This window comes from Poromitra crassiceps, assembly GCF_964638095.1.
Source record: "Poromitra crassiceps genome assembly, chromosome: 3".
Classification (NCBI taxonomy): Eukaryota; Metazoa; Chordata; class Actinopteri; order Beryciformes; family Melamphaidae; genus Poromitra; species Poromitra crassiceps.
The window spans coordinates 78,002,414-78,022,420 of record NC_139625.1 but is presented as its reverse complement, the minus strand read 5'-3'; the positions used below and the strand labels follow the sequence as shown (position 1 = coordinate 78,022,420).

At 42.3% G+C, this 20,007-nt stretch overlaps 3 protein-coding genes across 3 annotated transcripts in view; 1 reads left to right on the top strand and 2 right to left on the bottom strand.

Moving 5' to 3' along the window:
• Nucleotides 1-546, bottom strand: part of LOC310773283 (kinesin heavy chain-like) — a gene marked incomplete at both ends in the record, with an annotated part of 44,365 nt that extends 43,819 nt beyond the window's left edge. The window contains one exon of the mRNA XM_083633164.1: nt 421-546. Within this exon, the coding sequence (XP_083489290.1) occupies nt 421-546 (126 nt within the window). The remainder of the gene's footprint in view (nt 1-420) is intronic.
• A 956-nt stretch (nt 547-1,502) lies between these two features.
• Nucleotides 1,503-11,488, top strand: dph3 (diphthamide biosynthesis 3). The gene is made up of 4 exons (XM_083634133.1): nt 1,503-1,537; nt 5,968-6,111; nt 9,391-9,465; nt 9,786-11,488. The coding sequence occupies exons 2-4, from the start codon at nt 6,004-6,006 to the stop codon at nt 9,855-9,857; spliced, it is 255 nt and encodes an 84-aa protein (XP_083490259.1). The 5' UTR covers nt 1,503-1,537; nt 5,968-6,003; the 3' UTR covers nt 9,858-11,488.
• Nucleotides 11,489-11,749: 261 nt separating this feature from the next.
• LOC310774068 (neoverrucotoxin subunit beta-like) lies at nt 11,750-16,171 on the bottom strand. The gene is made up of 4 exons (XM_083634128.1): nt 16,152-16,171; nt 13,668-13,953; nt 13,006-13,146; nt 11,750-12,773 (listed from the first exon to the last, which is right to left on the bottom strand). The coding sequence occupies exons 2-4, from the start codon at nt 13,942-13,944 to the stop codon at nt 12,172-12,174; spliced, it is 1,020 nt and encodes a 339-aa protein (XP_083490254.1). The 5' UTR covers nt 13,945-13,953; nt 16,152-16,171; the 3' UTR covers nt 11,750-12,171.
• Between the last annotated feature and the right edge of the window lie 3,836 nt (nt 16,172-20,007).

The following is a 20,007-nucleotide window of genomic DNA, read 5'->3' as shown; positions in this document are numbered from 1 at the left end:
TTATAGCCTATTACTTTAATATCCCTATAACAATTGCTTTGTTGCTGTAATATGCTATAAACTTGCCTTGCTTAATATCAAGCTGATCATACAACCTGTGATATCCTAGCGAGTGAGTTTGTGGATGCTCGCAGCTCGCTGCAGTCTGCTGTTCCCTTTGGCAAGGCATCAATATCCCTGCAAGGCCAGTCTGGTACTCAAAAGTGAGTAGGCTATCCCTATAATATGGCATCATAATATAGGCTACATAGGCTATTTTTTAAGCTATTTCTTCTCAAACTAATTCCAGGCTGCAGGCTGTTAAATGCGCACTGCACACACAAGTTTAGATGAGTTTGTTATCAAGTCTAAAAATAACGCACTGCAGTGACCCGCTCACCACCACACGGACATGCGGCTGATGTGATGTGTCGGACTTGCCGTTATGAGCACGGTGTCGTCGTCTTTGAACTTGGGGATGTATTTGTCTCCTCGGGTGATCTCGGATTCGTTCAGCGGTCTGAAGCGGCACATGACCCGCACGCCGCACTCCGCCGCGTCCGTCATGACTGCTGCTGGCCGGGCCGGGCCGGGGGGGTCAAAGCGGGGTTCGAGGCCCTCCAGGGGTCCTTGAAGAGACTTCCAGGCGTCGCAGCAGACTGTTAGTTCAGACAGTCGCACTAAAGGATTCCCAACAGCAAACTCCCGGCCGGGGTTCCTTCGTTAACTCGTCTCGGGGTAGGCTACCTGCTCATCATGCAGAAACTAGAGCTGTGTGTGTGAGTGTTCAGAGAGCAGAGAGAGAGAGAGAGAGGATCATGGATGGAGAGGATGCCTGCGCAGAAACAATAACCGCATCTTCCTGTCTTGCGAGGCGCGTTCCTGCGGCGCGCCCACGCGTCCTGCATCAGCACCAGTCTAGCTCGTGTGCACGCGCGCCAACACATGCAAAAGCCCCAATAGAGACAGTCCGCATGCCTGGGAACGCCCATGCACGCTCTAGGAACGCCCACAATAGGGTTAGCTAGCTCAGCCTTGCTGGGGGCGGGGTCAGGGTGGGGTAAATTCCCCCGTTCTATCCATTCAGCAAAGTTAGAATTTACCTGATAGCCCAGCCCAGGCAGACACGATCGGGGATTTAACCACCGCAGTAAACGCACATCTGAGCAGACGTCTTTAGAGCCGCAGCACCGTCTTTTGGTGAGTCAGCCCATGAGATATCGGCAGTGGTGCCCCACATTTTGTGGGCGTTCCCAGACATGCGGACTGTCTCTATCACCACACAGCTTACATCCACAAACTGAAACTCCTATCGAAAATTCACTAATGTTCATATGACTTATATTATAGGCTAGTATTCATGGTTGTTTTAAGTCAGTATCTATAGGAAGATAAGCTAAACTTCGGAATGTGACATTCACAGTGGGTTTCCCCTAAAAAGGGGCGCGGCCTTGGCGCTGGACGCTGCGTCACGTCATAGGTCTGCGACAGCCACACAGCCGTCGCACGCTGTGTCAAACCAAACCAAACCAGAGGATTTCCAAAGAGTTACTGAACAGTTTTGACGAGCGTCAAATGAGCAGGAATTTCACTTCCGGCCAGCAGGAATTTCACTCGGGTTTAATGATTTTGCCTTCAAAGTAAAAGCATGATAAAGTTCGTTTTTTTTAACCATAAAAATTGAAGTAGAAATGTAACTATGTCCAATATAATGAACATACGAACACTAAGATAAACCTCTAGTTTAATGTTTGAATGAAAATAGACATACTGTACAAAGGAGACCGTGTGTTATTTCTTGAAAGGCTTAACAGGGTGTGTCGCTAGCTCACACTGGTCAATAGAGGCTAGGCCTACCTCTCACCTGATTATGGCCTCTATAGGGAAGACATCAATAGAAGAGATTATCAAGCTATAGGCTAGGCTAGGTGACCCATTATGCAAAGCATGAACAATGTGGTCTTGTGAGAAGTAGGTAGCCTATTAAATGTTCTTTGTATCCTTCTTGGGACCACAGTGGAAATCAGTTGAACAACTGTCTGTGTTCTTTATCCTTGTATTACTTTTTGTCACATACTTTATCTAATACTATTGTACTAAATATAAATCAATCAATCAATCAATCTATCATAGGAAGTCATCTTGAGGCTGGATGGGTGTCAATGTTTGTGTTTTGGACAGTGTTGTCCATGGGCAACCAGTAGACTTGGTGACCAATTATAAATATCTTGGCACTATTTTTGACAGCAAGTTGAAGTTCGATCTAAACTGTGAAATGCTGTGCAAAAAAGGTCAACAACGTCTCTTTTGCCTAAGGAAGCTTGCCAGATTCCAGGTTGACAGGACTCTGATGAAACTGTTTTATTGTGCCTATATCGAGTCTGTCTGGATGTATGTACAGTGTCAAGTGAGCGCACGTTTCATTTTTTTTACACTATATATAACATGTAGTATGAACATACGAACACTAAGATAAACCTCTAGTTTAATGTTTGAATGAAAATAGACAAAGGAGATGTCTCTCAAATAATAACTTGCTCACCCTATAGTGAAGTAGTTGGTAGCTTCCTAAGCTATGCTTTTAAAGTAGTTTCCCCAACACTGCTCATTATGCAAAATGATGTGATCTTGTGAAAGGTAGGTACTTCACGTGTGTGAATGGGCAATTTTATATCTTTCCTCTGATTGGCCGCCTGTATTGAGGAGGCCTGGTCATCTCTGAGCATAAAGCCTCACCTGAGACCCCACAGATCACACAGACTAACTGGAAACAAGGAAAAGCACATCTTGGAAACCAGAGGTCATCTCTCCACTGACTCTTCATGGAAAAAGTGAGTTTGACATTGATCTTGGTTTTGGTCTTTTATTTCTTGTTAGACATGTACCCCATGGATACATGGATTATGATCACAAACGCCTCAGTTTTCTGGATTTATGGATAATCAGAGAGAATAATTACTTGTATACAGATCTATTCAGGGAACCTAATAAAAAATAAATGCAATCCGTGACAGAAAAAAGAATAATATTGATTGTTTATTCACTGGCCCCTGGCCTCTTGTCATTTTACAAAAGTGGCCCTGGGGCAAAGCAAGACCCCAATTAGTTGGCATTCTATGCACACAAAATGTTCTGGTTTATCTGCACTGTTTGCACTGTGTTTTGTGAAATGGCGGTAGCCTACTATACTGATTTGTTTTTCTTTTTGAACAGCCACGTCATGGAAAACGACATACACCTCAAGCATGGCTGTCGTCACCCCACTCTGGGCGGTCTCATCGGACTGTTCTTCCATCTATGGGTGAATCTGATCATAAAGAGGTGAGCATCGTCAATTTTCCCATTTAAACCAACAACATGATCACGTGCTCTCCATAAGTGAAAACAAAAGATTATCTAAGCGTTGTAGTAGTGTTAATTTCGTCTACGTAATCTATGCCATAAAATGTTGACTACCTTTCTCCCCAAGACTAGAGACTAAAGACAAGAGACTAAAATGTTCAGGCTTTTAGTTTATCTGACTAAGACGAGACTAAAGTAGTCAAACTTTTAGTCGACTAAAACTTGACTAAACGAAAGGTTTAGGTCTATGTGCCGATAAAAAATGAACAAGGACATTTGGCATAGGAGTAAAACTATGACTAAATTCAACAATAGACAACAGAATTTACACTAATTATAAACAGTTTACCTCTCAATGCAGCAGTTCAGTGTCCTGCAGCATCATATATGTAGCTGACATTGAACTGTCTTAAAACATATTCACATTTGTTAGAGATGTTACGCAGTTACAACATGACCCACCCAGTCTTAGCCAAGGGTTTTAACTATATGTGTGTGAGGCATTGTGTTCCCAAGATGTACAGCTACTTGCTTGGCTATGTTATATCCAGAGAGGTCTGAGTGCTTTCCATGCAGCGCAGCCAGTCTCCCTCCCTTCTCAACTCAGCTTCGGGCTAAGGAGGGACTGTAAATAGGGTCATAAATCATAAAAGGGCAAAATTAACATGTAGCCGTGTTTTTTTTCTCTCTTTTTCAGTTTGTCCTTGTCATTGGGGATTCACATCTCCGCTCGTTTGTTGATGGCTACACTGCCATGCCATCAGGGAAGTTCTGCTTTGGGTTCATGAGCACACCAGGAGCTACTGCACATGACCTACAGAAAGAGCTCTGCCGTGCAGACCAACCAAATCTTGGATCTTCACTGGTCTGAGTGTGTGTGCAACAATTGACTTTAGATTTTTAATCTCTATTCGAAATCGGAGCATTTTCATTGTGTTCTGAATGGGAGCGGACAGCTATAAAATTCCTGCTCATTTGACACTGTACATACATGTCCAAAACAGAAAAATTGACACCCATCCAGCCTCAAGATGACTTCCTTATGATAGCTGGGCTATGTCTCTACATGGATCAAGTGAGTTTGCCCTGGAACAATTGACTTTAGATTTTTAATCTTTATTCGAAATCGGAGCGTTTTCATTGTGTTCTGAATGGGAGCGGACAGCTATAAAATTCCTGCTCACTTGACACTGTACATACATGTCCAAAACAGAAAAATTGACACCCATCCAGCCTCAAGATGACTTCCTTATGATAGCTGGGCTATGTCTCTACATGGATCAAGTGAGTTTGCCCTGGAACAATTGACTTTAGATTTTTAATCTTTATTCAAAATCGGAGCGTTTTCATTGTGTTCTGAATGGGAGCGGACAGCTATAAAATTCCTGCTCACTTGACACTGTACATACATGTCCAAAACAGAAAAATTGACACCCATCCAGCCTCAAGATGACTTCCTTATGATAGCTGGGCTATGTCTCTACATGGATCAAGTGAGTTTGCCCTGGAACAATTGACTTTAGATTTTTAATCTTTATTCAAAATCGGAGCGTTTTCATTGTGTTCTGAATGGGAGCGGACAGCTATAAAATTCCTGCTCACTTGACACTGTACATACATGTCCAAAACAGAAAAATTGACACCCATCCAGCCTCAAGATGACTTCGCTATGATAGCTGGGCTATGTCTCTACATGGATCAAGTGAGTTTGCCCTGGAACAATTGACTTTAGATTTTTAATCTTTATTCGAAATCGGAGCGTTTTCATTGTGTTCTGAATGGGAGCGGACAGCTATAAAATTCCTGCTCACTTGACACTGTACATACATGTCCAAAACAGAAAAAATTACACCCATCCAGCCTCAAGATGACTTCGCTATGATAGCTGGGCTATGTCTCTACATGGATCAAGTGAGTTTGCCCTGGAACAATTGACTTTAGATTTTTAATCTTTATTCGAAATCGGAGCGTTTTCATTGTGTTCTGAATGGGAGCGGACAGCTACAGTATAAAATTCCTGCTCACTTGACACTGTACATACATGTCCAAAACAGAAAAATTTACACCCATCCAGCCTCAAGATGACTTCCTTATGATAGCTGGGCTATGTCTCTACATGGATCAAGTGAGTTTGCCCTGGAACAATTGACTTTAGATTTTTAATCTTTATTCGAAATCGAAGCGTTTTCATTGTGTTCTGAATGGGAGCGGACAGCTATAAAATTCCTGCTCACTTGACACTGTACATACATGTCCAAAACAGAAAAATTGGCACCCATCCAGCCTCAAGATGACTTCCTTATGATAGCTGGGTTATGTCTCTACATGGATCAAGTGAGTTTGCCCTGGAACAATTGACTTTAGATTTTTAATCTTTATTCGAAATCGGAGCGTTTTCATTGTGTTCTGACTGATTGGAGCAAGCTTAATATAATAATATAGAAGTAGTTAGTACTACAATACCAAAGGATATATAGATCTAAATGGAATATAACCTTTTCCATGTGTATTGTTATTCAATTTGTGTGATATCACTTAAATTTGTGTATTTTATCGAGTTTGAATGATCGCTTTTATTCTGAAAAATCCTGACCGGAAGTAAGAAATTCCTGCTCAGAAATTCCTGCTCATTTGACACTGGCACAGTTACGGCCCAGTTTTCGGGTGTGATTTTGGGGCAAAATGTCCGTGTTTCACGACGAAGTAGAGATCGAGGACTTTGAATATGAAGAAGACACAGAGACGTATTATTTCCCCTGTCCGTGTGGAGACAGATTCGCCATCACTAAAGTAAGTCACTCACGTTTGTTACAACATCTTGTTAACGTTATCTAACGATGAGTTAATGGAGGATAAACCCACCTAAACTCACTTTACCTTCATTGTTATGTGACGAGTAGAGTTTAGCCATCTTGTTTAGACCATAGGTTTAGACAGCCATAAATCACATGATGATATTCACTGTTATCAAGTAACGTTAGCCCCGATGCCCGATTACGCCAAAGTCCCTTGAATAAATCAGTCAGTAGTCTGTCGCCATGTTATCGGCAAACTTACATACTTGCCAGGACATGCCATGAAACAGTTATGAGCATTATGAATCGTTATTGTCTTCTGATGAGTTCGGCATATTGATAAGTCAACAGCAACACTTTATTTCAATACAATCTGACGTTTTTCAACTGAACCACACTGCTCGCTACCGCCCAACACGGTGTGTTCCTTTTCTGGCAGCAAATCGCTTTTTGGCACAACACCTACACCTAGTCGGTGGAGGAAGATTGTGGTAATAACAGGCGCGACTCTATTCAAATTGTGCTTTATTTGAATAAGTGTCTGGTGGTTTATTGGATATATGCCGGATTGAATAGTAAATCGCATTCCTTCGCACGGTTAAACCTCTTAGTTAAGTCATGTTCCATCACCATGAGGTGTGTCGCTCTGCGGAGTGGAAGACAATTTCCATATTTTTTTTTTAACTGAGTTTGGTGCGTCTTCTCAGTATGAGAACGTGACGCAACAGGCCAGGGCGAAGCGTTGTCAAACAGACAGGTTTGGGGGAGTAACAGAATACATGCATTCAGAATACAGTATTTCAAATACAAAATATGAGTAACTGTATTCCATTACAGTTAGGCTACAGTTTGAAATGGTGGTATTCTGAATACAGTTACTTTCTTTAAAAAATAGAATACTGAAGGGAATCTTTTGTTTTGGATTTATTTGCTCTAAAATGCATAGTTGTGTGCACACAGTGCCGCACAAAACATACCATATCTATCTATCTATCTATCTATCTATCTATCTATCTATCTATCTATCTATCTATCTATCTATCTATATATTATATATAAATTTGGCAATGTGGACTCTGTTTGTCCGGCCTCTGTTTCAATAATTTTGTCCGGGCCACAGCTATGTGATTTATTGTGCGATCGGGCTGAAACTTTCATGGGGTGTAAAGAGCACCCGTGCGGGTGACCTGATGGAGCCGGGTTTTTTAATTAGGGCAGATTAATTGCCCTAAGGCTGAGGCTATAGTTCAGTGATGTCATCAGTCTGAGGCTCATGAGAGAGACTGAGGGAGAAGAGGAGGGGGATAGAGACTGAGAGAGAGAGAGGGGGAGAGAGACTGAGAGAGAGAGGGGGACATTGCGACGTGCCAATAGGGCAGGCAAGGCCACACAGCAGCCGAGCTATGGGCGATGTGTATGTGAGCTTCAGGGCCACCTCGGCGAGCTGCAGGATGGGTGAGTAGGAATGGAACGTGCGTGCGAGATGCCTAGTTTGTCTATACTTGCATATAACCTTTCCTCTGAAGACAGTAACAAGGTAATTCCTATTAACTTCAAGTGTTAACCACATTCAGAGTGAAAAATGGGCTCAGCATAATTATTTTGAAGTATTCCAAAAGTATTCGGAATGGGTTACTTAACTTGAGTATTCTAATGGAATACGTTACAAAACACATTTTAGGGCATGTATTTAGAATTCTGTAGTGAAATACATTTTAAAAGTAACCCTCCCAACACTACAAGCAGATCATCTGTTTGACAATGCTGAGGATAGGGAAAAGACAAAGTATTGCTTTCTGAGAACATTGTTTGCTTATATTGGTGGTTATATGATGCCAACTGATTTTAGGTAATAATTCATCCATGTGGGGCGGCTAATCATCCCCATTACATCACTGTTTGTGTAACATTGGTTGGTTGAGAAGAGAACATATTTTTCAGATTGTAGATTCTCAAATTCATAGTTTCTGTGTTAACTTATTATTAAGTATCTCTGAGTCTCCATAAATGGACCTGGATCTTACATCACCTGTTCACACTAACACCCCATTTACCCCTGGTTTTTAAATGTGACCTGTATCCAGAAAAGTTATCTGGATATTATCTGGATAAGGGAAAATGCATGCTAATGCAAGGTGTAAATGCATAGTGATCAGGATGTGATCAGATTAGGGATGTAACGATAACCGTGATGAAATTCCTTACGATAACCGTACCGTTTAAAATTTTCATTATCATTAAAACCGTGGACCGTGGTACCGTGATTACTGTGGTACCATGATTACAGTGCTTTGAAAAACATGGTAAATACTGTCCATCATCAACCAAAGTTGGCAACAGTCTCCCAGATGCAAAGTGCAGCCTTGGATAAATGATTTCAGTGAGTGTATCAATCCTTTTTGGTCTGAGTTTTCAATATAAAATGTAAAATGATTTCAGTGAGTCTCTCAGTACTTTTTGAACATTTTCAGCAATTTTTTTCGAATACCGTGATAATACGATAACCGTGATAATTTTGGTCACGATAATTGTGATGTGAAATTTTCATACCGTTACATCTCTAGATCAGATCTGCCTGACCACATCTGGAGGTAGTCTGGCTCACATTGTGTTAAGATCTTTTACACCCCATGGTTTTTAAATGTGGCCATTATCCAGATAACGTATCCGGATACAGGTCCCATTTAAAAACCAGGTGTAAATGCAGTGTTTCCCCTAGAACATTTTTCAGGGCTGGAGGGATTTTGAAACGTACCCCGACCGCAACGGTGGGGGCCCGCGCTGGCGATGCTAAACTTTTAGCTAATCTGTTCGCATCTATGTTGGCAATGGCATCCCAAGTATCATCATATTATGGGATGGGATGCGAACAGTTGTATTATGGGATGTGCATTTCCCAGGCAACGACACACGTTGACACGTTTTGGAACATCACTGCACGCTGGCGCAATGCTCCTAAAAGCAAAATGCTTATTGTTTTGAATGATTTGGCATCTTCTATTACTGTCCACTGTCAACACCAGTATTGTTGTATTGTAATAATATGCCATACATTTTTATTGAAATTTTGGGGAGCGCAGGGAAAAAAAAATAAAAAAAAATCAGGTCTGGCGCTGTTGGCCTGGCAGGCCCGCCAGGCCTGTAGAATGGTAGGGGAAACACCGAAATGGAGTGTCAGTTATAGATTCAAACACTAACCAGTCTGGAATGAAGTAAAGTCAAGTTTGTCACAAAGCAGTATTCATTGCTGTCTGTCCCACTGCTGTTCCCACAGGAAGAGCTGGAGAGTGGAGAGGAGGTGGCCACCTGCCCCAGCTGCTCGCTCATTGTTAAAGTCATCTATGATAAGGTTGGTCAACAATAGTCTTGCTAGTACTTCAGCAAGTTCACCAATCCAATGTGACAAAAAAGAGAGGGAGAGACATGCATTTTCACATTTGTTTCTGACCTTTAGATGCTTTTATACATCATTTGTTTAATTTGCAGCCCTAGTCGATTTAATGCGTACATGTACTGCTCTATTTTGATAGCACTTTCAAAAACAGTTAACAAAGCAAGCTATTATAAAACTGAGGTCAAAGCAGTGATAACAGATGATTACAGAAAAGCGTGTGTAGAGAAATGAGTGTGGAGAAGGTAACAGTGTTGCTCCTTCCTGTGTGTCTGCAGGAGGAGTTCATGTCAGGAGAGATGATTGAGGCTCCGTCATCAGAGAGCAAACTGCAGCTGCTTCAGTCCTGACAGAGTGGACCACATTGGCTAATCGTTTCAGCGCTAATGTCAACTGTTCACAAAACAGCCTTGTTTTTGGGTTGATTGATGACTATGTATTTCTATTTATTTTTTAATCTGATGGCTTTTGAAAGATTTGCTGCAGAATTGAGGATACACTTGAAGGTCTGTGAGTGACAGGTGCGTAGGACAATAAGCAAAGATGTAGATGGTGAGAAAGAAATACAGTCCCCCACACTTTCTAGACCAGCTGGATTTTTCTTATATAGAGGTATTTTTGGTAACCTCAAAGAGGTTTGAGCCACCCCCCAAAGGCCCAAGCCAAGCCTACTTGAGTTCAGGACAAGCAAGTAAGCATTTTTACTATATCATCTCTTAGAGAATTTCAACATTAAAGACGAACTGAAACCCAAGTGGCACGTGGGTCGGAGACGTTTCAGAGTCTGAAAACAAATCTTGTCTGAGATGACAGGGTTGAGGGGCGGGCCATAATAGTGTGTCGATGATTTGATTTGACAATTCTAGGGACTTGCTCTGTACTGGCCCCGGCTGGAGCTGGATAATATTGGAAAAATGCACTGAATGACTGACCGCCATCTTGTTGTCCGCTTGCTGCTGATGCTGCTGCCGCTCTGGATGACTGGTTATTTGCTAGGGGACAACCCTGACTGTATACTCACTCAGAATCAAGCATGTTTACTTTATCATTTGAGAGAATTTCAACATTAAGAGCCCAGATTTCTACTGTTGAGAGAACACATTGCTCCATAAATTCTGACAATGACTGAAATATTTGTGATCAGGATCACCCTGACTATAGCCTGACTCCGCCAGATGGGGGCGGCATTGTTCCACAATTTAGTTGTGAAACAAACGTGAACGAGCTTACGTCCATCTGGCAGCGTCAGGTTACCCTGACTATACACTAACCCAAAACTCCAATGTACGGACGATCATGCTTACTGTCATGCGTATAGTCACCACAAAAGGCCCATTCTGAGCCAGGAAAAACCTTGTACACTTGCATGATAATTTACAATGTTTGCACAGGACAACATTGATATATTCACACTCGGGAGCTGAGCAGTGAGCGGCTCCACTGCAGCAACTGGTGACTGAGTGCCTTGCTCAAGGGCATTAAAGTAGCAGATGTTAAGGGAGAGGAGTTGGAAACCCACCTGCTGCTCACAACAGACCTGGTTTCAACTCCGCTTGGTCTTCTAATATGTGGTCAGCTCCGAGGACACTGCACAATATCTGTAAATATGTCTTAAATTATATATTTTATTTTGTGTGAATACTTGTCTTATTTGATGGTGAATATTAAAAGTACTGTAAGTAAAGCAAGCCTTTTTGTATTTGTTCTACTTGTGATTGTAGAGTTTGTCCATTGGCGGGATCAACTGGACAGGAACAGATGAGCTGCATTGACAACTGAGCATGTGTCCTCATGGATGATGTTGTCCTCCTAAATGTCTTAGTGACATTTTCCACTTAATTTAAATATAGAGATGCCTCCTGGTTTATCTGGTTATTTTTAGATATGACAGCCTTCTGGCCTGAGAAGTTTCATTATGTGCTCTGAGGCCCTGTCCTATATTTGAATAAATGTATATATTTGTTTGTACATACTTGTATAGCACTGCTTTGATGTATACGCAGTACGTGTTTCTAACACTAGATGTCACATGATGACCTGGTGAGTCATGTGACAGGTGAGGGGGTTATATAAGATGGCGTCTGTATATGTGTGTTTTATGTCTGAAGAAGAGCGTGAGCTCGAAACGTAACACCTGGAAGAATAAAACAAAAGCAAACGGGAGCTACAGTGTGCTGCCTTTATTTGTTTATTACACTTCAGAGACAACCATGTAAATCAGTGATATTACATTTTCCTCGATTTTGAGATGAAATTACTCACAATTTATCAAACAACAAAACAACATATTGGTTTATTTTAGGTTCATTATAATTACAGCACATAAAAAAGCTTGAAACTAATGCTTCTTGGAAAAGCTGAAGACCAAACAATGTTCATTGGGCTAAGCTATAATTATGACAATTACAGAAACCTAGATACATGTTTAGCTTTAATGATGAGATGAGAATATTATACCAAATAAAACAAAGTGGTAAAATAATGATATTTTAACCTGTCAATATTGACAGGTGTCAATCATCAACAACAGAGCCTAAGTCACTAAGATGAACCATGACTCGATTCGATCTGCTTTCATTTCAAATTAATTTAATTTTCACACACACAAAAAATGTTCTTGCACATGTGTTGTTAAAACCCTGTTCAGTTTCTCTCCCTCCTCTTTTAGACAAGAGTCACCGAGGGGCCATTCCCTGCCATAATCTTACATTGAAGGTTAGCCTTGTGAAAAAACCCAAACCCAACTCCAAGCCCAACCACAAGGTAGAGTGGTTCAGTGAATGTGGTGCGGAAGGTGTAGATGTGGGTCAGTGTGTCAGAGGAAACGTCGCACCTGTAGAAGGACAGAGAGCCAGCGGGCCAGTCCAGATACACTGCTACTCTGCCCGAGCAAGAGGGGGAGGGGGAACTTATGAATGTTTTTCTGACATTGTCCCACCAAGCATTATGACAGACAGAGTAACCGTCATTAAAGCAGAACAGACTCCAGGACTTTTTATTCCCGCCAAGCCTGCTGTCATCGCTCTCTCCTCTCCTACTGATTCCTCTGTAAGTCACCCCTATACCAACATCTCCTTTCCAGTCGACCTCCCAGTAACAGCGACCAGTCAGACCCTTTATACCCAGTACTTGTTTCTCCTCAGCAAATCTGTCTGGGTGATCAGCATATGACCGAGCCGTTGTCATCCTTGTCACCTCTCTGTTGTTTTCAGACAGGTGGAGCTCTCTGTGTGCCGTGTTTCGGTCCAGTGTGAGTTCACAGGCATCTAATGGAGAGAACAAGACTCATACAGCAACAGTATCCAATAGACCTGCGGTGTTGATTTATTAAAAGATTGACTGTTCATTTCTTCAGTTTCATGACACATTTTGTGTCAGCCATCTTTTTTCACAATATGATTTGAATAGATGTAATATACTGTATATGAGCTTTCTATTTGAATAGAAATGGAATGTGTGCTGCTTTGTTTTGATGAATAACACTAAATACACACTTACACTTCCTCAGATCAGTCAAGGTCTGCACTCCATCATGGTCCACAGTGTGGGGGAGCCCCTCCTCACTCTCTTCAGACTGACTCACAGTGTGGGGGAGCCCCTCCTCACTTTCTTCAGACTGACTCACAGTAGAGCCACCACCTTTACACAGACACACCCAACATGCTGTTAGCTGGACTCAGTCATTACAAAAAGGTTACCATTATTACAGGATATATCACTTCTGCTGTTCCCATAAGACATTTACCATGGTGTGTACTATATAGGCCTACTATGATAAACTCGTATCCTGGACCTGTACTATTGATATGCAGGTTACTTCTTTCACTGGGCTATGCTTTCTACACATTTATAGTGTCTTTGTGTTGTTTTTCTTGGTTGTAGGTTTCGTATTTAGCAATTGACAATGTGTGATGGTTAACGGGACATGCACATTGCACATTTGTTATTGCCTAATAGGGAGAGGGATACAAAGTTTTTGCATGCGGCATCCCATAATGGTGAGAGCATGTGGCAATTTGGCAGCAAAATTCATGTCAGGAATGAAGTAAAATCCAAAATGTTACAGTAGGCTATATATATATATATATATATATATATATATATATATATATATATATATATTTATTTATTTATTTATTTAAAATCTTTCCATGACTTACCTTTGGCTCCTGCACTGGAGTTTGACAATCTCTGCACTAGATCCTTCCTGTTGATCTTCACTAAAACCTTCTTGGTCACCTCCAGAAGGTCTCTGCAGTAGATCTGCTGCATCTGATCCACTGTGTCATGCTTTTTGGCATTCTCCAGTCGGCACTTTGGGATGGTTGGGAAATCTCCCAGGCTGCCATCCTGCTGCAGGAACCATTTGAACTCCTCAAACTCTTCCTTTCCCAAATGCTCCAGTGTTTTCAAGACTCTCTCTTTCTCCATTGCCATCGTTGCTTCCTGGTATAAAATCACAGGAAATATTGGTAACGCTTTAGAATACAGCCCGCAAATAACCATGTAACTACAGGGTAACAAGACTGTAGTTACAAGACTGTAGTTATAGTATAACTACAGGGTAACAAGATTGTACTTATAGTGTAACTACAGGGTAACAAGATCTGTACTTATAGGGTAATTACGGGTACCATACCTGTACTTATAGTGCAACTACGGGGTACAAGAAGTTAATTTAGCCTGTAACCTTAAGGGTAACGATCTGTACTTATAGGGTAATTACGAGGTACCACACCTGTACTTACAGGGTAACTATGGGGTCGCGGGCTGTATTCTGAAGCTGTGTCAATTCGCCCACACTTACATAGTAACTAGTGGAACTACAGGGTAACAAGATCTGTACTTATAGGGTAATTACGGGGTACCACACCTGTACTTAGTGTAACTACGGGGTACAAGAAGTGAATTTAGCCTGTAACTACAGGGTAACAAGATCTGTACTTATAGGGTAATTACGGGGTACCACACCTGTACTTACAGGGTAACTATGGGGTCGCGGGCTGTATTCTGAAGCTGTGTCAATTCGCCCACACTTACATAGTAACTAGAGTGTAACTACAGGGTAACAAGATCTGTACTTATAGGGTAATTAGGGTAACCACACCTCTACTGACAGGGTAACTATGGGGTCGTTACCCTGTAGTTATACTATAAGTACAGTCTTGTTACCCTGTAGTTATAATATAAGTACAGATCTTGTTACCCCGTAGTTATACTATAACTACAGTCTTGTTACCCCGTAGTTATACTATAACTAGTCTTGTTACCCCTTAGTTATACTATAACTACAGTCTTGTTACCCCGTAGTTATACTATAACTACAATCTTGTTACCCCGTAGTTATACTATATGTACAGACTTGTTACCCCATAGTTATACTATAACTACAATCTTGTTACCCCGTAGTTATACTATAACTACAGTCTTGTTACCTGTAGTTATACTATAACTACAGTCTTGTTACCCTATAAGTACAGTCTTGTTACCCTGTAGTTATAATATAAGTACAGATCTTGTTACCCCGTAGTTATACTATAACTACAGTCTTGTTACCCCGTAGTTATACTATAACTAGTCTTGTTACCCCTTAGTTATACTATAACTACAGTCTTGTTACCCCGTAGTTATACTATAACTACAATCTTGTTACCCCGTAGTTATACTATATGTACAGACTTGTTACCCCATAGTTATACTATAACTACAATCTTGTTACCCCGTAGTTATACTATAACTACAGTCTTGTTACCCCGTAGTTATACTATAACTACAATCTTGTTACCCCGTAGTTATACTATATGTACAGACTTGTTACCCCATAGTTATACTATAACTACAATCTTGTTACCCCGTAGTTATACTATAACTACAGTCTTGTTACCCTGTAGTTATACTATAACTACAGTCTTGTTACCCTATAAGTACAGTCATGTTACCCTGTAGTTACATGGTTATTTGCGGGCTGTATTCTAAAGCGTTACCAAAATAATTAAACTCCAAGAACAATACGCAATTTTCCCACATGAATGACACAAGATCACCTCATCAGCCAGGTGGCACGAGGTAATCGTAAGCTCTATTGTCTGACCTTTACCCCTTTCAGTGCAAACACAGTACACAGAGTAGCCTACCCATATACACAAACGTCATACCGTAGGCTACAAAAATGACAGCTTATATAAAACAAACGTGTTGTGTGTTTGTGTTAATACAGCTCAGGTGTTAGTTTAACTGTTGCAGTTTAACCTTTGAGTCAGTGGTTACTCAGAGACGGCAGATCATGTTGCAACTAGGAAGACCTTGCAAATGTCTTATGTCTGTGCCAATTGTAACTGTCACGTAGTCATCTGATTGTGAGGTTGATCTACAAGTTTAAACTGTCACTTGATCATCTGATGTGACGTTGATCTACAAGTTATTTAATCAAAGCTTCTGTGTATTCAGACAGACACACCTTTAACGGCTGAGTTGATTAATCTATATTCCTCTTTCTCTGGTGTCGATAAATGGCAGCTGGTAACAGTCACATAAACATCTGCTGGATAGTCAGTAAAGGAAACCAAAATAAAATAAAACACACTGTAGTATTGTAGTAAAGTAAAATAGAGTGTAAGCTGTTGTGAAAACTGCTGTTACAATACCTTTTAGTGGAGAAAATAATCTGGACCACAACTTGATAATACCTGAAAGTGAAAGTAAATCAACAACTTAAACAGGAAATCAAGCAGGAGGGGGGAGTGGGAGGAGATGAAGCTGCAGTTTGAACTCAACTCTTTTTACCATGTGCGGACGCTTTTCACTCTCGGGGACGCTGGATGAGTTTCACTCTTGTTTCCCGAAGGAGTGGTGTGTTTCAATACGCCTGACCCCGCCTGCTTGGGATGCAGCGTCAATTACAACGAGCGCACCTACATACATGCATACACACACACACACACACACACACACACACACACACACACACACACACACACACACACACACACACACACACGGACTGCAGCAGGACAAGCAGGACCCACTGCAAAACACCAAGGACTGAAATAAAACCACTATTAATCAGCCAGACATTACAGTACAAACACACGTCAACTTCATTCAATCATTGAAAATGGGTTATGTAATGTAATGTATGTAAGTTACATACATTACATTACATACATTACATTACATTACATTACATTACATTACATTACATCATTTGGCAGACGCTTTTATCCAAAGCGACTTACAGTAACACATTTTTGTCAGCAATAGAGAAATCAACTATGCAACACAGTCTATGACAGCTACAACTTCTGAAGGAATAGTGGTAAAGTTTGTTTGTTTTTGAGAGAGAGAGAGAAAGGTGTTAGTTCAAGAAGGGCCCAGATGGAGCCTGAAAAGGTGTGTCTTTAGTCTTTGCCGAAAGATCGGCAGTGATTCGGCCTCCTGACCGAAGGTGGAAGCTCGTTCCCCCATTGAGGTGCAAGGGACGAGAAGAGTCGCAAACGGGATAAGTGACTTTTGAGCCCCCGTAGCGGAGGGGCGAGGCGTCCTGCACTGGTGGAGGAGCGGAGGGAACGGTGAGAGATTTGGAGCCTGACTATAGATTGTAGGTACAGAGGGGCTGTCTGGTGTACTGCCCTGTAGGCCAGAACCAGTGTCTTGAATTGAATGTGTGCCGAGATGGGAAGCCAGTGAAGGTCCCGGAAGAGGGGAGTGACATGAGAGAATTTGGGTTGGTTGAATACCAGACGGGCTGCAGTGTCCTGAATGAGCTGAAGCGGTCGGATGTCAGCGGCAGGAAGACTGGCCAGAAGCATGTTGCAGTAGTCCAGGCGGGAGATGATAAGTGACTGGACCAGGAGTTGTGTCGCTTCCCTGGTGAGAAACGGGCGGATTATGCGGATGTTGTACATACAAGGAGAACCTACAGGAGCGTGCTGTCACAGCAATTTAGGCCGAGCAAGACAGCTGGTTGTCAATGATCACCCCAAGGTTCTTAGCTGCTTGGGAAGGAAGCACAGTGAGAGGGCAGTCTTTCCCTGGAAGGAAGAGTAGCTCTGTCTTACCAAGATTGGGCTTGAGGTGGTGGGCAGACATCCAGTCACCAATGTCTTTGAGGCATGTAGGGATGCGTGCCTCGATTTGGGGGGGGGGGGGAGGAAAGCTAAAGCTGAGTCTCATCGGCGTAGCAGTGATAGGAAAAGCCATGATCTGATATAGAGAAGGAAAAGCAAGGGGCCCAGGACTGAGCCCTGGGGGACACCGGTGGTAAGAGGGCAGGATCTGGAGAGAGATCCTCTCCATAAGACCCGGTATGAGCGGTTAGAGAGATAGGAGGAGAGGATGAGGCCTTAGAGAGGGATGCGGCCTTAGCAGTGTAAAGGGCCTCTGTGACTGCAAGGAGAGCTGTCTCAGTAGAGTGAGAAGCCTTGAAACCGGACTGCAGAGGGTCAAGGAGGTCATTCTGGGATAGAGAGAAAGTTGATCAGAAGCTGCTCGTTCAAGGGTTTTGGAAAGGAATGAGAGAAGAGAGACAGGTTTGTAGTTCTGAATAGCAGTTGGGTCAAGGGAGGGTTTCTTAAGCAGAGGCTTGACTCTAGCGGTCTTTAGAGTAGCCGGAACAAGACCTGAGGACAGAGAGGAGTTGATGAGGGTAGTGAGGAAGGGAGATGGGTAAGAGGAGATGGTTTGCAGGAGAGAGGAAGGGATATGATTGAGGGGACAGCAGGTGGCTAGGTTAGAGCTGATGTGTTTAAGCACCTCACCGGGAGAAAGGGGAGAGCAGGAAGTAAACCTGGGGACAGGGGGCAGAGAAGCAGGATTGGAGTCTGGAGTGCTGTTAATGGTATCTGGAGGATGGAAGGAAGAGCTGATGTCATCCGCCTTCTTAGTAAAGAAGGTTACAAAATCATCAGCAGAGAGGGAGGAGGGAGGGTTGAGAAGGTGGAAGAGAGTTTGCTGGGGTTGGACGCAAAGGACTGGATTTCAGAGATGAAGGAGGTTTTTGCTTTTGAGACAGCAGAGGTGAAATTGGAGTGGATAGGAAGAGAGATCTTCAGGGTGATGTGATTTTCTCCATTTCCTCTCAGCTGCCCGCAGCTCTGTTCGATGAGTTCACAGAGATTCAGACAACCAGAGAGCAGGGGGAGAGGATCGGGCGGGCTTAGTGGTGAGTGGGCAGAGAGAATCAAGAGCGGATGAGAGAGAGGATAGAAGAGGGGTGGAAGCCTCCTCAGCAGACAGGAGAGAGAACTGCCCAGCTGAGGGAAGCAAGGAGAGGACGGCAGAAGAGAGGGAGTTAGGTGAGAGTTTTTAGGTTGCGTCGGGTGGTGATAGAGTGAGGGGGTGATGGGTGGGGAGGGTTACTTGAGTACCCTGACCTGGTCTATTCATTCAAAGAAAAAAAAGTCGTCCGATTTGATGGGGGGCGAAAAGGGCCATTTGGTGTGACATTGCACCTCAAACATGGAGGCTACAGCAGGGGTGGCCAAACTTTTTTGGTTGTGGGCCGCATACAGAAAAATATAAGGCGTCACGGGCCAAACAATATTAAGCGCATAGGCAGAGTTTGACTTTTGGCTTTGGGGGGCCCACTTCTGCAGGAGTCAGACGCTTGAAAAAAATGGTCAGTTTTACATTTGAAATTTTGCCCGTTTGAAGCCAGATTTAGAGCAATATCTCATTTTAAGGCTGGCATCATCATGGTCTCTCTAATTATTGTTTAATAAGTATAAGAATGGAAATCTAAGAAATATTATAATATGAGTAGAATTACAGAACATTAATACTCATTGTATGTTTAGTAATGTAATGTACCTCAGCTCAAAGTCTAACTATTGCATCTAGCATCGATCGTCACAACGTAACATCACATGAGTCATGACTGCTCAAAAATGTGGTTGTAAAGTTTCATGAGGCTGTAATTATCCTAGGTCACAATAGGTATGCAGTGAGGTCAAGTTTTGAAAAATAGTCTCACTACAATGAAATGGCTACTACAAGGACTAACATCACACATTAAGACAATGGGCTCATTGAATCCACAAGAGTCTCAGCTTTCCAGTCATACCCAATTTTTACCCTGCTAGCCGGGCACTTCTCACTCATGCTAATGCTCAGTATGAGCGAGAAGCGCCCGGCTAGCAGGGTAAACCCAATTTATGCAATTCCAAGACTGGTTAGGGACTCCGTAAGCAGAACTATTTGAATAGGATAGGCGAAAATAACGGTAACCCTTCATTTTACAGGTCCCAAACAACTTATGAAATATTTGTAATTAGACATGAACATCAAAGCTATTACACAGTAATTGCACCAATAGTTATACAATCACATGTTTGGGTTCATAGGTAGTTACGTCCGTCTGTTAGCAGGTTAACTCAAAAAGTTAGAACTGGCCCTGCAACTCGCATACGCATCTCGGCGAGCCTAGGAATCGAGCATGCGAGATGCCTAGTGCTTTATAAATTATCAAGTATTTACTAATACTTAATATTGTGCATTATAAAG

Bases quoted from the DNA above. Each gene is read 5' to 3' on its own strand.
- dph3 (XM_083634133.1), top strand. From the start codon at position 6,004: ATGTCCGTGTTTCACGACGAAGTAGAGATCGAGGACTTTGAATATGAA. The intron at 6,112-9,390 runs GTAAGTCACTCA...CTGTTCCCACAG, and splicing joins ACAGATTCGCCATCACTAAA to GAAGAGCTGGAGAGTGGAGA. The intron at 9,466-9,785 runs GTTGGTCAACAA...GTGTGTCTGCAG, and splicing joins TTAAAGTCATCTATGATAAG to GAGGAGTTCATGTCAGGAGA.
- LOC310774068 (XM_083634128.1), bottom strand. From the start codon at position 13,944: ATGGCAATGGAGAAAGAGAGAGTCTTGAAAACACTGGAGCATTTGGGA. The intron at 13,147-13,667 runs GTAAGTCATGGA...GTCTGTGTAAAG, and splicing joins CTCCAGTGCAGGAGCCAAAG to GTGGTGGCTCTACTGTGAGT. The intron at 12,774-13,005 runs GTAAGTGTGTAT...TCTCTCCATTAG, and splicing joins CTTGACTGATCTGAGGAAGT to ATGCCTGTGAACTCACACTG.